Source organism: Mirounga angustirostris, unplaced genomic scaffold, assembly GCF_029215605.1.
Source record: "Mirounga angustirostris isolate CCGP_5_RB_7025 unplaced genomic scaffold, mMirAng1.0.hap1 SCAF_3, whole genome shotgun sequence".
Taxonomy (NCBI): domain Eukaryota; kingdom Metazoa; phylum Chordata; class Mammalia; order Carnivora; family Phocidae; genus Mirounga; species Mirounga angustirostris.
Window position 1 is genome coordinate 166,925,670 of NW_026991711.1, and position 18,001 is coordinate 166,943,670.

An 18,001-nucleotide genomic window follows, 5' to 3' on the forward strand; every position below is an offset into this window, starting at 1 on the left:
TCGACTAGGGACAATCCATAATACAGACACATGGAAAGTCATTCTGACAATCCACCATCAACAAAGACTAAAGGCTCAAAAAATCAAAACCACCCCCTCCCAAAGTCAGAATATAAAACCTGTCAAGCGATGAAGGAATGTTCTGACATCTGATGGCTCCCATAATCAAATGGCTAAGTCCTTCTTAGGACTTAATTAGTAAGTAAGTACTTAGGAAGTACTTCTGAGTCATTAATAACTGGTAGCAGAAATAATATTTTGCCGGCTCTGTCATTATCCTCTGATGATAAGGTTTTCTTTTGCATTTGGAAAGCTACTACTGGTTAGCTGGTTTAAGGTCTCTGGGACACTACAATATTCTCTCCATCATCCTAGCCTCGATGGAGGTCTCCTACCTATTTTAAGGATACTTTATGCAGAAATGATTCCATGGAGCCTGATCTGGTCTGACAGTGGCAGGGCTTGTTGCTCTGAATAGAACTCTCCAAGCTTCACTTTCGATAGGGGGTGGTAGATCCCATTAGTATGGAGAACCAGTACCAGCCATTAGAGTCAAATAAGAGTTGCCTTCGCTAACTATTTCTGAGCACAGTCACACAACGTGCTCAGAGTTTTCTCAATAAAATAGCTCCTCTGCAGGGCAATGAAGTTGCCTCTTCAAGGGGCCTCAATTTGCATACCCCTTTTCAACCATTTAAAGTGAAACCTCCGTGAAGCATCACTTCACTTCTGAAGAATCCTCCTCCCCACACTTCCAGTGAGAAATGGAAACCTCTACTTAAATAGGAGATCCAATAGATAGAGAGCAATTACACTTTTTTTAAAATCACAAAACTGATTTTAGGTTTGTTTTGTACCACATTTGTTCATTTGCTATAAGGAAAGAAAATAAGGTGTGCAAAAACATGCATTACTTCTGGGTAAAGCCATGTACCACCAAAAAGCATCTGAGACATTTCTTGTGCATATCAAAGGAATGACATCCATAATGAAAAGTCATGGATCTAGAAGTCTCCTTTTACTCCTTCTTAATGAACAAAACAGTTGGAAAACCCAATAATTGCTTTTAGTCCATTTTATTTCTTACTTTATACTCTGTATGATATTAAGAAGAATGGCTACAAAAGAACCTGTTCCATTTAAGAGATAAAGCGGCACTGCCTTTAAGATGTTAAAGATGCTGCTTTGTTATTAAGTTAGTAATTTTAATGTTTGTGCAAATACGATTAGTGCCTGTAGCAAATATAAATGTGTAACAATTTGCCAGTTCTTTCTTAAGAAGACTAAATCCATCATTTAAGTAGTCTTCAAATGTCTTATTTCTTTTAAGTTACATTCAAAAGGTATGCAGAGAAAAGAAAGACTCCAAGATTCGAATGTGTTTTCATAGCTAAAGGATTTAGTTGAGAAAGCTGGATGAGGGGACGCAGGTGCCAGACATTGTGTAGAATTTGCACTTATGCTCCATTAATTGCCAGCATATCTTCCTTTTCCTTTTTCCTCCCCTCCCCCCTTTAAATCCCTTTGGAAAACAGCAGAGCAGCAGGCCCAGACTGGTACCCAGCAGCAACACCAGGAGCAGAAGTAGCCAATTAGCCTCCAGAATACAAAGAGGGGGGGAAAAAATGATGCAGTTACCTAGCAACCAGAAAGAGCAGAAACAGCTGTGTAGCAGGCCCAGGCTGGTACCCAGGCAGAAACAGGATAGCCAATTAGCACACTGTATTTAATGCTGATGTGGTTTCCTAGTAACAGGCTGTACAAGTCTGTCTGTTGCGTTTTCTCCCTCCCTTCCTCACATTTTCCTCAATCATGCACAGTATTACTATTTGCCCTAATTACTGTTTCTCCACTGCTTCGAGCGGCCATTATTTTGTCCCCAGAGAAATTGGAAGAACTCAGAAAAAAATCTTCCATAATGACAGTATTTAGTTTCAAATTTAGATTAGCTGTAAACCTTGAGACACTAAACAACAACAACAACAAAGAATGAAAAAAACAAAAAAGCCAGCAAATCGCCTTCTGCCTCAATTTGTAAGTAGTCTATGGTACCTTTTCTATATGCTAATATTTACATGTGGGTGAAGCAAAAAAATATTTAATAATGCATACTGTCATTTCGCCATACGCTACATTTCCAAAGAGGCTGAATCCTCTGTGTACTTGAACTTATTCATATTGATTTTCTGACACTCTCTCCTGAATGCTAGGAACATAAAATGTCTTATTACCTATATCAGAGAAGGGAGATGTATCTTTTGTTGTTCTTTTAAAAATACCAATACTAGTTTCAACAAGTTCATGACCAATTGAGAATTCAGTATGAGCAATCATTATTTCCTTTCTACAAGAGAGCTTGAGTACAGGTAAAGAGTGTGTGTGGCCCACAGTAAGGGGATTCAAACATGGTAAATTCATAATCCCAGTAATGAATTCCGTGAGGTGACATTAACCCACATGAACACACAAAATGAAGACAGAAAACTTTTAAAAACGACTACCGCACAGCTATTCTCAGATAATCCTACTGCATCTTGCTGCTCTTGGATACTAGAATATGTACCAGTCAAGCCTTTTCATGGGTTCTATTCATCAGGGCATAGACTATATAATTCTGCTTTTTTTTTTTTAGGGCATCCATTAGACTCCTAGAACTTCTCTCACTTAAAAGTGCCTTCAGTTGTGGAACAATTTATAGTCCTTCTTACAAAATATTCCCTGATATAAAAATAGCAAGGGCTCCAGAGGAAGACATTATATACCATAACACACTTAACTGAGCAATAACCTACCATGAAGGGAGAGGACTTTCTCAACTGAAGGGTTTCTGGCTTCCTTCCCTAAAACAAAAGGATTGATGGCTTCTACCAACTTTAGCTAACCTAGTGAAACAACTGAAACTATCCTAGCCCAACAAAGTTGGGATTTTAAAAAACTGTACCTTGTTTGACTAAAAACAATATGCATAACAGTTTTACTTTACTGAATTCCGTAAATTAAATGTCAACTATAGTAATGAAAAGAGGATGCATTCTGAAGGCAGAAATAACAAAAGAAGCCTAACTCTATGTTTTATGACACCAGATGAGTGGTTTACAATATAAAATGAGTTTTAAATTACAAATGCATTTTATTTTGCAAACAAAATAAAGGGGGTCTAACCTGAATGCAGGTAACTTTTGAAGGGAAGAAAGGAAAAGATGGAGGGTCCAAAAAAAAAAAAAACAAAACAAAGAGGCAGTGGCCAGGGCCGGGGCAGCGGTGGGCGGGATCTGCCAACTAGGCCTAGTTCAGGACAAAGCTGGACCGACGCTCTGTAAGGAACTAGCAATGGGGTGCCCGGGTCTTCCATCCCTAAACTTCTGGGGTCCAGTCCTGGGTCAGTCCCTGACTCTCTTACTTCAATAAGCACAGATGGTGAAGGAGAAGGAAAGGTGAACAGAAATATGGGACAAACCATGAAAAGCTTATTCTCACTGCAGACACTCTTAAATAATTTAAGTGGGTTGACCTCCATTACATAAGCTAGTCAGATTCTAACACTGGCAACCAAACATGGAGACACCGCAGGACTGGCAAAGAACTCTGTCACTGGTTGGCCAAATAACCAGCACAATAAAATGTCACTAACTCTTGATTACTTTGAACGGTCTTCCTTCTACTAACATTTAGCTTAATAACTGTCATATCAATATATGACTTTTAAAAATGGTTGAAAAGAAGTTACTCTTAGAAAATGTAGAAGATCCAGTAGCAGAAGAAGGAAGGGGAGGAAGTCAAGGTGGGAAATGCTGCCCCAGCTTCCAACCCGCCCCACCTTCCCTCCCTACTTGCTGGAAGATTCCTGAAATTCCACTCACAGCCTCCCATAATCAAAGATTAAAAAAATAATAACAATAAGGAATTTCATTCTGACGTAAGGAAAGGTAATAAAGGCAGGCTTCAAAGGCAGGAAGTGACTCAGTGCAGGCAAGCATCAGGTGTAAGATTCTTAGGTGGGGCATGAAGAAGGAACTGAGATTTTGGGAAACAGGTTTGCCCAGGGCCATCCAGTTCACCTCCATCAGTGTGGGGACAAATAGAAATTGCCTGGTTGGAAAGAGCCAGCCTCTCACCATTGAATACCTGAGTCACCTGACAGAGCTTTGAGTCCCACTACACATATGCCCACAGTAGGCTGGATTCCCAAAAACTTCCATTTTCTTATCAGAACTAACCTCTTTACATGAAATGTCTGCATTCTCTTGATCCATTTTCAAGATTTCTTTTTTTTTTTTTTTTAAGATTTTATTTATTTATTTGACAGAGAGAGAGACAGTGAGAGCAGGAACACAAGCAGGGGGAGTGGGAGAGGGAGAAGCAGGCTTCCCGCCGAGCAGGGAGCCCGACGTGGGACTCGATCCCAGGACCCTGGGATCATGACCTGAGCTGAAGGCAGACACTTAACGACTGAGCCACCCAGGCGCCCCCATTTTCAAGATTTCAACTATAATTTCTATGAAACTCAAACTGGCTATTTTTCAAAGAAAGACACTCATTTTACAAATATATTTTCATCTCTCCTTATATTTTAACTAAGCTTTTTAAAAGGATTATTCCAGTTTAAAAACTGTTTTGTTTTTTTTTTTATTACACACGACCTTCTTAAACTCCTTTGTTGTCTGATTCAAACGGAATCACTTCATTATTGTTTTAACTTCAAGAGACATAAGTATTGTCTACCCCCAGCTAATTCTTATAATATCACTTAGATACTCTTTACAAAGCTCCACTTAATCTCCCCAGTATAATATGTACAGGATAACCATGACCATCACGGTCATTAACATTCTTATTATAATAGAAACAGCTTCTGTACATTATCTATTTATTAAAGAGAACAGTTATTTTAAGTCCACACTTGGCCTTCCCAATGTCACTCGTTCATTTGCACAGACTACTCATGACCTTCTTTTTCTCTTCTCCATCAAACAAAGCTGACCTAACCTTTAAATCTTAGAATTTATAAAATTCTATTACTTCCGCTGCCTTTTCTGAAATGAGATTCCTCTTTTCTCTTCCCTCATTCCTACTTCCCACCCCAATCCATGCTCTCTTCTCTTTTCAGACCAGATTCCAAATATAGTGACTTTATAAAACCATTTTCAGGTTTTTGCATCAAAAAGCAAGGTCCTCGGAGATGGGGGAAGGAACAGTGTGTAGTGTAATGGGGGTTCGAGAAATATTGTTTATGATGAAATACTTATTAATTTCATGCTTTTTTCTTTCCCTTCCATTCTCATTTTAACATGTTTATTTACTTCATGACTACCAATTATCCATTAAAAGGACATCTGGAATAGGCATCCCATGAAGCCTACATTTATTACCATATTATAATAATAAAATAAATGTGCTTGCTGTGTATATGCTGAGTTTACACCATTCCATCCAATATATGTTTACTGAAATTTATCTTCATAAATGTTAAGAGCTAGCATATTGCTAAATTATCATGTGGTAAAGCTCTAAGAATTTCTTGAATCATAAAATTATCCCACCAATTGTTTTCCGTCATCTCATTCACACCCGTTCTTTTCAAACTCTTTCTCTTAAGCTCTTGAATATGCTAAATCCAAACTATCACACCCTTCTATTAAACTCTCTCCACCTTGTGAACTGAACAGTTAACCCTTATTCTAGTTTCCATCCCATAATAGGGCTTTAATGAGTTTCTGCCTCAACACATGGATAAACTTCATTAGCAGCCATGTGTCTCAGCATATTAAAGGCCCTTTAATGCCTTAAAATTGCCCTATTTCAGTTGCTATTGTATAAATTCAAAGAATTCTTATCTATGGGGCTGAGGAGGTTGAAAGTGGTCGATGGGCCCCCTACAGTTCCAGACTGAGGTATTTAATTTTATCCTGCTGATATGCCTGACCTTGAATTAGGTCTCCTATTTATATAAATTAGTGTATTATCACATTGGCATCATTTGAAACGATGAATAGCATGAATAAACACCCTGTCCAAAAAAGAGAAAAGCAACTTTTTCTAAATCGTCCTCACTGCTGCTTCTGACCTCTGATAGGCGCCCCTACTCTCATTCAGCACTCTGTCTCCCTTTGCACTCTTTCTTGGAAGGGCTGTCCCTTTCCCAGGGACTGCTTACTCAGTGGCACAGCACCGGACATCTGTGCGTACTTTGGGGAATGACTGATAGAACAAACAAAGTGAATAAGATGATCACCTATCGAATAGGATGCAAGCCCAAGGGACAGGAGTCCTGGGTCAAATTTTCATTCTGCCACGGCAGGTCACAGAACTTGGGGTAAGGCATTTTTACACTGCTGGTTCTCAGTTTCCCCATATCTGATAATGCTTGCCGTAATTTCATAGGGATGGAGTATTAGCATTTGTCATTTTAATGAGTGAATTGGGACTGTTACAAGAAAGTCTCTCTTTAATCCTAAGGTAAAAAATGGTTTAATAGTAATGACCATAATAACAATAACTATAACCGTAACAATAATGGGCCTAGAAACGGAAGACCATCCCTTTGTAATTTCCTTGTTCTGGTCGTTAGTCACTTGATGAGGCAGTATGTTTAAGGACCCTCCCAACTTTATTCTATTTAGAAGACACTCAAAGTGGTTTTCATTGTCCATTGTATTTAAACTATGTTTCTCATTTCCTCTTAATAATGAGTTATTAAGAGAATATCTACTTGATTTATTTTCCCCTTGTTTGTTAGCATAGAAGTTAAGAGCTCAGACTTGGGCAATACTGTTTGGTTTGAATCCTGGCCCAGCCACCTAGGAGCTGTGTGACATTGGGCAAGTTATTGACCTCTCTGGGCCTCATTCCTTCATAACTATAAAATAAGAACAGTACCTACGTCATTAGATTAAAAAGGTTAATATTTGTAAAAGACTTAGAACAATGCCTAGCATGTAGCAATCGTTTTATCTTTGTTGAATAAATAAATTACATTTCAAACTTTAAAGAATTTTCATTATATGTATAAAATAAACACTTCTATTTGCCTTTTAAACATGACACATCTTTTTATTTATAATATTTTTAGCTACCTTTTCATTTGAAAACAAACTATTTCCCTAAATCTGAGTTAAACTTAAAAATGGTGCCACCTCAAGACCTGCCCCACAGCAGACATAAACTGTTAAGTAAATTGCACACTTGTGTTATCTTTCCACCTAAAAAGCATCCCTTTACATTCGTTGATGCAAAATCCAGAATGTCCTTATCCACACACCCATGGATTACGCTAAAGCAACCCCCGTCCATAGAAAGACTCCTCCAAGTAAGACATGTGAGAACATGGCCTCTTTTCTCCCTCCTCAGTGACCAACTACCAAAGATTTCATTGCTGGCCTTTGTCCTGACTTTATCAACATGACTCACTCTGAAAAGTATAAATGTGGACATGCTTTTATATGAGTTTCCATATTAGAAAAGTCGGCTCAATTAACACAAAACGCCATTTCAGTCACATGCTTTTTTCTTCCTTAGAAGTGATCAAGAAGAAATGTAGAAAACACTTCTTTCTTTCTCTTTTTGTGTAGAAACTACTAACATTTCAATAAATTGACTTTTGCTGAACACGAGCATAGTAAAGTGATTTTTTTTAATTGAAAGTGAAGATTTCCTTTGTATCAACATATAAGGATTATTTAGCTGATTCCAAGAAGATGAATAAACCTGTGATCATAATGATTGAATTACTGGGCAAGAAAAATAATGTTACACAAAGACCAGAAAACAGAGTGGGACAGAAAGGTCTGTAATGGTTTGGCTGCTAAAGGACATTTTTACGCACATGCCAGCACTAAGTGCTCTTCGCAATGAATAAACCATATGTCCATTTTTCTATGCTTCCTTTCACTAAGATCCTGCGACTTCACAATATTCCCTTTGTCCCAGTCCCTGCCTCATCTCCCCCCTCCCTCGGCTCCCCCATCCCCAACTTCACCTCCTTGGGCAAACAGTATTTGTGCCCTAGCTACCAACTTGAACATCTGCTACCTTAAAAAAAAAAAAAATCACCTCACTGCCTAACATCCTCCAGGGCAAAAAGTTTGAAGGATTCAGCATCCTCAAAAGAACAGCTACAGAAGGAGAAAAAAAAAAAAAAGAAAAAAAAAGGCCTATCTTTTCCAGCTCAGTAAATTCTGTCTATATAAAGATTAAATGAATAACATTTTAAAAATTCTTCAGTGCAAGCAAATCCATGTTACCAAGAATGTATTGTCTTTCTTATGCATAGAGGGAGACCCACACATTTTATTTTATTTCATTTTTGCAACTGTGTCTCCTTTTCAACATATTACCATATAGAAGAGATAGAGCATATATATGACTCTAGAGAAAAGAATGCCAATATTTTCCCTCTTTTTACCCGATGGTTTTCTCATCTTCTTCTTCTTCTTCTTTTTTTTTTTTTCCTGTCCCCAAACACTCCCCCAGTTGAAAGATAAAGAAATATTTCCACTGAATTAAAGTGAGCCCGGTGTTAAAATAACTTGCCTGGATCCAACCAGAGCCCATTTTTTTAAACTCCATTTCAACATTTGGTGGGCAGCCCTGCCCCATCACTCACTTATATTAGCCACTCCTGCAACCAGAATTCCCATCGCCATACACCTTTGCCCTCAAGCTTTTACTAGTCCATTGCCTTTATATGTTTACACTTAATTTGATTCCACCCTTCATGCTTTTTTCATTATTCTTAGTTCATCCACACCACATAAATTATCACCTTTGTTTTCAGTTCCCCATGTGCCCCATTCACACCAATTCCAAATAAATACTTCTGATTCTCATCCATTTAATCCAAATTAATTCATATTCCCTCTCCCCATCCTCCATCCTCACCTCTAGCTCCCCTCCTGTTTCTCTTTCTTATAGCACCAAATTTTCCTTCCATGCTTATCTCTGAGCAAGGTTTTACAGGCAAAATGCTTCTGGAGGATGCAAGGTGATTGCTTTCTGTATTGTCTTAGGAAAGCCAAGCTCTACAGCGCTGCCACCTTCAATAAGCCAATGCCTGCACGTCCAGATGCACTCTTTACAACCCGTGTCCCTGAGCATCATAACCCCCACAAAGAGTGAGGAAAAAGCTTCTCGCTTTTTGAAGGTATTTAACTTTGCCTTATTTCTAGCTTACATAGAACTGTTTTTTCACACAATCATCATTAATCAATATCAATATCTATTGTAATAACTACAAACCAACTCCACTACTATCTTCGATGAGCTCTTACAATCTGCCCAGTATTTTACATATATTGATTCATTTAGTCTTCAAAACAATCTAGGATATAGATAAAATTATCCCTATATTTTACAAATGACTAAGCTGAGACTCAGGGAAGATAAATCACTTAACCAGGTCACAAATCTAAGTAGAGCCAGAACTCAGACCCAAGTCCACCTACTACAAAGCCCCCACTCTCAACCACTTTGCAACACTGCCTTTCAATACTGCAGGGCGCCTCCTTGAGTAAATTCCCCATGGGGAGGAGTCTTTCCACATCAGTCCACCATAAGGCAAGTGGTTGCAGGTGCTGGGGAACATAATGAGCTCCACCTTGATAATCGCTCTGAGTAGACCGTGCCCAAAAAACAAAGCACCAAATAAGGCATCACTCCTAAAGAGGTCTCCTTCTGACACATCTGTTGGGAGAAGGGGATAGGAAAAAGAAGAAAAATGCTCTGGACTCCCCCTTAAAAAAAAAAAAGAATCTTGCTTCCCCAGAGCTGTCCAGTCTTCCTACTAGACAGGATGTAGCCTGTCTTCATGTCAGTAATTCAGAAATGTGTCCATAATCATGCCTTCCACGCCCCCAACAAAGCTCAACATTCTTGCTCCATTCCGCTTTCTCTGGTTTCCTGGGGAGAACGGGAAGTGAGTCACCATCAAAGCCTGGGAGCACTGCAATGTCTTGTCATGACTTTACTCATTGACTTGAGAAAGAAAGAAATATAAATAAAAAATGACCTTCAGGACAATATCAGAAAGGAAAAAAACAAAAGATGACCTGAGCAGGAACTGTTAGCCTTGGTGTCTGTGGGGTGGGGCACTCAGACTCTTGGGAAACCCTCACTGGGACTCTGCACTTGAGCCACAGGGTTCAAAAGTCATGTTAGGAGACCTTCCCATGAACCAAGCAAGAGCTACATAGGAAGTTAAGTGCAGAACTGGAGTACCTGCCTAAGTCCTGTGTAGCAGGAAAGCAGTGTGTTCTCGTCCTCCCATGCATGGGACTGACTCTGAGGTTCAAAATGGTGATTTTGTCTAGACACATATTACACATCTTATTTAGGAAAGTGCTTCTGTATCGCACAAAGTATTTCATGCTCCCACACCACGGAGCATTAGAGCTGAAAGGGACCTTAAGTCAGTCTGTTTGACGGATATGGAAAATGAGGCCCAGTAAGGTAAAGGGACACTCTCAAGGTCACAGAGCTAGTCAGTGGCAGAGTTAGAACCAGAACCCGGGTTTTTCTGATTTTCCAGCCAATGAGTTTTGCACTGCACACTTCCTTGGTTAGTCCAGACAGAAACTCATCACAGAGCACCAGGAAGATGAGCCTCAAGACCAAAACCAACTCCCACCAGCCACTTCTCCTGGCTCAAATCCAATCACCCATTTCTCCCGGACTGCACTCCTACTCTGCTGCTTATACTTTCAGAGTTTTCCCTAATTCAGCTGTACTGTGCAAGGAGTATGCAAAACCGTTCAGGCGACATAGCCAGGACTCATTTAAAAACCACCAATGACAGTAATTGCTCCTAGGATGCTAACACCAAGAAGAAACACCAGCCCTAAGCTTGTACCTCAAAGCACAGAACAAAGACCAGTTTCAAGGAAAATGCCAATCTCACTCTTTTCTCTATAAACGCCACTCTTCCAAATAATCCCATTGCTCCAAAGATCAATATGATTCCTGGGAATCACCACAGAAGTCTTGAGTAAAATATACAGTCCCCGTCGGTTACCACTCGCCCTTCCCACACACATAGCAATGTAATCACTTTAGCAACTTCTCAGTAACAAGCTCATTAAAAAGCAATTCTGCCATCTCTCCATAAAGCACGTGCCAGAGAACAATGCAAAAGAGGAGATGCCAATTAATTATAGAATGATCACATCTAATGAACTCTGAAACCCTCCTGCTGTTGGTGACTTTGATGAAAAATCAGGGATGCTGGGAAAAGAGTGAATAGGGACACCCCGACTACCTTGTTTAACTGTGAGTTCTTTCAAATGTGCCTCCTCGGATTCCAGTGTTGCTCAAAACCGCAGAGCTACACTCGGAAAACAATGAAAAGTGTCAGGGAGGTGACAAGCGCGTGTATAGTGTACGGCTGTGAGTCACACTACCAGAGCCCCATTCAGACCTCCTTGGGACTGTGTGATTCTAGCCTGTGGTTGGCCCTGCCTCCGAAAGGATCGCACAGCCAGCGAGCGACAAGCCCACGGCCTGAGCCGAGGACATCCGCAGAGCTCAAGGTCACACGTGCGGCACTCTGCTGCCCCGCCCCGGCCCGCCCGTCTGGCTGCCACCTCCGAGTCAGCACGATGCCGCTCCTGGGGACACGGGAGCCCTTCCCACCGCGAGCCTAAGGGAGGAAGGAGAAGAAGAAGAAACCACGTGCGGCCAACTTGTACCACTACCTGTGTGAGTCCTCTGGTGGGCCTTTAGGTGGGAGCTTTTTGTATAAACTTTCCGGCACCCGTTAAACTGACAGCGGTGAACCCTCTTCTTGTTTTCGGGGCATGCCTCGGCCCCCACCCCTCCTTGCTCACTGTCGCTCTGTCCGCTCTTAACTGTCCCAGCTGCCGCCACGGCCGCCGCTGCCGTGGCCACCCCTCCCACCTTGACCGAGCCGAGTGCAGCCTTCTTGGCCACCAGTTTCAACGTCACCGTGCCATCCACGGCTGAGAGAGTCTGTGAGGTTTTGACCAGATGGCGGCTGAGCTCAGGGGACGATGGGGGCGTTAATGAGGTCACTGCGTTGAGCTGGGCCTGGTTGACGGCTGTGTAGCTGTCTAGAGAAGAGCTGGTTGGCTGGAGGCTGAGGCAGGTCTCAGATAGCAACTTGTCCCGAGAGAGAAGAATGTCCACTGCCGAGCTCTTCTCGCAGATGGTGGCTTCCACAGGGAGCAGCAGCGGGTCCAAGCGCCGGAAGCTCTCCTCAATGCACGGGGGAGGAGAAGCATGGAGGAAACAGTCCAAGTCCTCACCGAAGGTCTCCGAGATCCTCCTAGGCTCCGTCTGTAGGTAGCGTTCCAATTCAAGGCATGTCTGCAGAGGGGAAGAAGGGAGGGAGAGAAACAGCCATCAGAGGCAAAGAACACCATGAGTCCACATGTCGACAGGCAGAGCAGGAAGAGACACACGGAATGGTTTTGTGGCTAGAATCTGAAATTCTCTTGGTAAAAGGTCTGACCCTGTTATTTAGTCCCTGAATACTTCTGAAGGGCTCATAAGGGTCACATCATGCAAGTTTAATGAAGTGGAACTAGAGGCCCAGAAGGGCTATCTCACACCATTAAGATCCCAGAGAACATTCCACATTAAAATGGTCTCCTGCCCCACAATCCAAGTCAGCAGGTGAGATGCTCCAAGCATTGCTAGGAGTTCCCATGTAAGCAAGAAGTAAATAGAATCAGACAAAGTTTTCATACCAAAACAAGACTTCCCATAGTCCGATTTCATTTTTCAAATAGACTTGAGCAAGTTGCAAAAATCAGTCAATTTTCTGACTTGCTCGGAAGAACGAACCATGCCTACCAACTACAAGGTGACCTCAGCCACAATCAGCCAACAGCAAGCCCTGCCTTGGATTCCCTAACCAGCGGGAATGGATACTGTTCTGAAGAATGCCTCTCACAAAACCTTTGATATACAAGACAAAACTCCCCTTGTTTACAGCAAGTTATTCAAAATACAATTGCTACCTATTTTGTGGCAAGGGGCATAAGTCTGATTACAATGGTTTAGCATCTCTGTGTGATAAAAATAAGTTCAAACACAGCTATTTGACTTGCTAAAGATAAGACCCAATATATTTCAACATAAAACTTTCACCTGGTAAAGAAATAGAGAAAAAGAATGGAAAAGTTCAGAGCTGCAACACATCTTCATCCATGGTGCTCTTTGTAACATGTTGGAAACGCTCTTATGGCAAAAGTGGATATTTAAGTTTATACTCAAAAAGCTTTCCTCACTTAAGAATCCTACTTTTCCAGAATCTTGTGTAAAACCATGGTGCTAACTTGCACCATCAGCTCAATTTGCTCTGGCTTCTGGGCTTCAACAAAGAAACACTGATGGCAAATTTAAGATGCGACTGGCTCCTAATTCACTGCCTCCCTAGTAGAGCATTTTATATTTCAACCAATGTTTGGATCCTAGGCTTTTATTCTGTTAAGAATATATTTTAATGATATACCTCATTGTGTTGTATCTGTTAAGGATTTTAGTTTGGTGATATTTCAAAAGATTGTTTTTGTTTCTCTTTCTTATTCCATTTATTCTCCCATAAATTTCTCTATTAGGAGATGTACTGTCGATGGGGTTTACATTTTCCCAGATACAGAATCATAGAACCATGGAGTTTCAGAGATGTTTGTCTAGATTTTATGTACATTGTGCTTCTCTAACATGTTCATATGTCAGCATTTTACCTGTTTTTCTTAGACTGCATGTGATAGCCATTCCATGCTCACTATTTTGACAAGGTTCTAGCTGCCTACCAGGGTTAGCACTTAACCTCTATATCAGAATCCACCAATGGTCACTGCCTTTGGTATTCTCGGCCAGCCTGCCCTTCATGGCTGCCAAACCCCATCTGTATCCTTATGATACCAAGGGCCCAACTCCTCCTACCTTGCTTGATTCACTCTACTCCTGCTCTCTGAATAACTCAGACGCTACCTGCAAAGTTTTCTTTCCTATTTGCCAAAGTATTCAACACCACCTTATATACTTGGACCTTCAAAATCTTTAAATTATTTATATTCTCCCACTGGTTATATATTTGTCTTGTGTCTTCTGTTTATTTTTTGTTATTATTTTTATTGAGGTATAATTGACATACAACATTATATTCATTTCAAGCATACAACATGATTCCATATTTGTATACACTGCAAAAGGATCACCACAGTAAGTCTAGCTACCAGAAGATTGGTTTTTAATCAGCCTTATGGTAAAACTCTACACTCATGAATAAGAAAACCAGATTTTTAACTATGAATCAACTTTTGGTTTCACTTTTGACTTTTAATAGCATAAACTAATGAATTATTCTAATCTTCATTCAACATTCATATCACATGTTTTTGTTCAACTACTGTGTTCACAGCAAGGTGCAAGGTTTTCTGTGTGTTGGAAGAAGATATTAATAGATCCATGTGATGTAGGTGCAGGATAAATAATTACAAGCTAAAAATGACATGAATTTACAAAGCAAAGTGATACCAAATAACATACAATAAAGTGTGTTTATAAGTTCTTAGGGAATGAGTGGACAATGAAGTCTACACTCTATAATATGAAGGCATTCATCAAGGGAAGCTTATTGGAAAAGTCAGTTTTGATTCTATTTTATGTATTGATTAAATAATAGCTCTGGCTGAGTAGCTTCCCACCATTTTATGTTTGAAACCAACACTACCACCTTCTCAGGTCAGAAATTTACATTATCTTCAGTTGCCCCTTTCTGAATTCCTTGTCTCAAAAATTTTCCCTTTCCTTTTTCCATCGCATTGCTAGAAATTGTCATTTACTTCTCTCCGATATTGAAACCCTCAGGCTTAGCTCCAGTCACTTCACTTCTGAATTATGAGATCCTACTCCTAAAACCTCCCTTAAAGCTCCCCTTCCCTTCTAAAACCCTCACCTACCAAGCACAGTGCCTGGCACCCACCAGGTACATAATGTCTATCAAACAAAGACAAAATCAACTTTATACTACTACTTTGATTAACTCCTCCATTCCACAAAAGCCATCTCCAGACCCCTTATCCTGGATGATGCTGAGGCTAGCAATCTTAGAAATGACCACTAATACATGTCTTCTGGAACACAACTATAATCCTTCTTTAGCTTTGGCCCAAAGGGCAGAACCAGATCTTTGAAACATGGATATGTTTCAGATAAAAAACAGCTGAATCATAGGTTATAAGTTGTCCTTGAGGCAGTTCCCTGCCTCACACACAAAGATTATTTCAAACCTAGTCACCGCTGTCTTTTGACAGAGTTTTTGTATGTCATGTCTTCTTATATACTTTCTAGCTCAAAGATTTGAAAGCCACTGAGAAATTGTTGTGATTGTTAGGAAGCTCAGGTCTCTTCATATTCAGAGTTCTAGGAAACAGAGAGATTCTAAACACATTTATATACTTTTCTGGGAAGGTTAAAAAATAAGCTACCCAGTATGCCCTAGTTTAAATCCCAGAAGCACACAGGTCAGACTAATGATCTAAAGATAGAGACACATCTACTAAAATGCTGGACCACTTAAGAGCAGCTACCACTTGCAACCCTAATACAGGGCATTCTTATTCCATCTGAGAATTAGAGAGGCATGAGTACCCATCAGAATGTGCTGGATAGCCCTATGAAATCATTTTGGAATGGTTTTTGTCTTGAGAAATCCACTTCTTGTAGTATTCTACTTAGAGAAGAGATTTTGTGAATCAGAAACTCATCAGGAGTGCTGGAAATTAAAATGTCAAGAATGAAGAGAATTTTAATGTTAGATTATTTCTAAGCCAAAGAGAAAGCTTATCTCCAATGTTTTTCTTTAATGATTACAAGGACTCCCTTAAGAAATGCCTATGATGTTTAATTAAAATTTGAGGTATTTACTCATAGATATTAATACATACACACAGAGAAGTATATACAGAAATAAATGTGTATATGTGTCATGAGTATACATATATTTCCTAGCTCTGTCTTTAGGGAGAGTCTACAAGAAAGACACCCCAATAGCACTGAACACACCTAGTATATAGATCATGGTTTCTAAATATCATTATCCAATAAGGGGAAACCAGGGCACCTTGGAGAAATAGTTGATTCAAAGTCTGGGGCAAAGAAAATAAAAGATGAGTCTAGAATATCTTGTGGTACTAGAAGGTAAGAAGTGTTCATAAAGTGATAGAGCTATGTCAAAAAAACCTCAGGGGCAATTTGAAGGAGCTTTTAATGACCAAATCTGGATAATATGAGCAACAGAAATGAATAGTGATGATGGATTTTAATACATGGAATAAAATTAATATCTATAAATCCATAGTGATATAAATAAATAGTTGAATCAATAAACAAATGGAGAGGATTAGCTTCTCCTTACAGTAAAATTATAATTAATAAGCATAGAAGGGATGATGGAAATAGAAAATCACCATTAGGCAAACAAAAAAGTAATAATGACATTGACAAGAATCACCAGTGGATGCTAAAATTAGTACATGAAAGTATAATGAAAAACAAGATATTTGCCTAGTCTCAAAGTATCCCTCTCAATAAGATATTAGTTAACTACAAAGACAAAAACAATAATTTTATAGTGGCGAATCCTAGCATGCACCACTTTAAATATATGATCAAAGTTAGCAGTACCCATAATAAGACATACTGATATCATGTACCCTGGTATGAAGGCTGAAAAGGGCAAAAAATTATTCTACACCAATCCTGCCCAAAATACATAACCTCAATGTAATCATGAGAAAACACCAGAACAATCCAAATGGAGAGCCATTCTACAAAATAACTGGCTAGTATTCTTTAAAAATATCAAGATCATGGGGGCGCCTGGGTGGTGCAGTCAATTAAGCATCTCACTCTTGGTTTCAGCTCAAGTCGTGATCTCAGGGTCATGAGATCGAGCCCTGCGTTGGGCTCCAATGCTCAGTGTGGAGTCTGCTTGAGATTCTCTCTCCTTCTCCCTCTGCCCCTCTACTTGTGCACTCTCTCTCTAAAAATAAATAAATCTTTTAAAAATATATCAAGATCAGGAAGAACAAAGGAGACTGAGGAGCTGTCCCAGATCAGAAGAGACTAAGGAGATATGATAATTAAATGCAATGGATTTTGAAGAGAAAAAAGACATTGATGGGAAAAATAATTTAATTCAAATAAAGTGTACAGATTAGTTAATGGCACTGTATCAATATTAATTTCCTGGTTCTGATCATTGTACTATGGTCACGTAATGTTAGGGGAAACTGGGCAAAGTGTATACAGGAACTCTATCTACAATTTTTGCAACTTTTCTGTAAGTCCAAATAATTTTAAGAGAGAGAGAGAGAAGAAGAAAAACCATTAGCAAACTAGGAGTGTCTCCAGATTGTAGATTTGCATATAAAGTTCAAATATTTGTTTATCTACCAGAACCAGAGATTTACTCTGTCCCAATGACACTCTAGCCAGCAAACTCCAACTCAGAGTCCACAGATGTCAATTTAATTACATAAATTATGCCTTGCCAATACTTCACCTTGGACATATGAGGCTTCCCTCAACCTGACCTAACAATACAATTTAAGACGAGCCACTGGATCAACCTCCACCCCCTCAAAAATCCATTACAGTTAGCAATGGGAAGGAAATGTGCCGAAGTGCAAAGTGATTTTCTTACTATTTATGGGGTACAAATGAGCTTTGTGAAGACTCTTCAACATTTCAACTTTGAAAAGTGTGGCTTCTTCTCCTAGTTACCTAAGAAATATCACCTGAAATTGGTTTTGAAATGATCATCCTACAATCTTTTTTAATACTGTCTCCATTTTGTTCATATTACTTGTTGAAACATTCTTATTAAAGGTGATAATCTGGGATGCCTGGGTGGCTCAGTTGGTTAAGCGTTTGCCTTTGGCTCAGGTCATGATCCCAGAGTCCTGGGATCGAGTCCCACATTGGGCTCCTTGCTCAGCAGGGAGCCTGCTTCTCCCTCTGCCTGCTGCTCTCCCTT

The 18,001-nt window shown here is 39.8% G+C and overlaps 1 protein-coding gene across 5 annotated transcripts in view; it reads right to left on the reverse strand.

The window, feature by feature from the left end:
- KLF7 (KLF transcription factor 7) overlaps positions 1 to 18,001 on the reverse strand; it is a 92,167-nt gene that overhangs the window by 36,290 nt on the left and 37,876 nt on the right. For 3 of the 5 annotated variants that reach the window (XM_064586980.1, XM_064586979.1, XM_064586981.1), the window contains one exon: positions 11,682 to 12,315. In XM_064586980.1, coding sequence (XP_064443050.1) covers positions 11,682 to 12,315 — 634 coding nt within the window. The remainder of the gene's footprint in view (positions 1 to 11,681; positions 12,316 to 18,001) is intronic. The other 2 variants (XM_045868127.3, XM_045868126.3) reach the window with 2 other exon arrangements.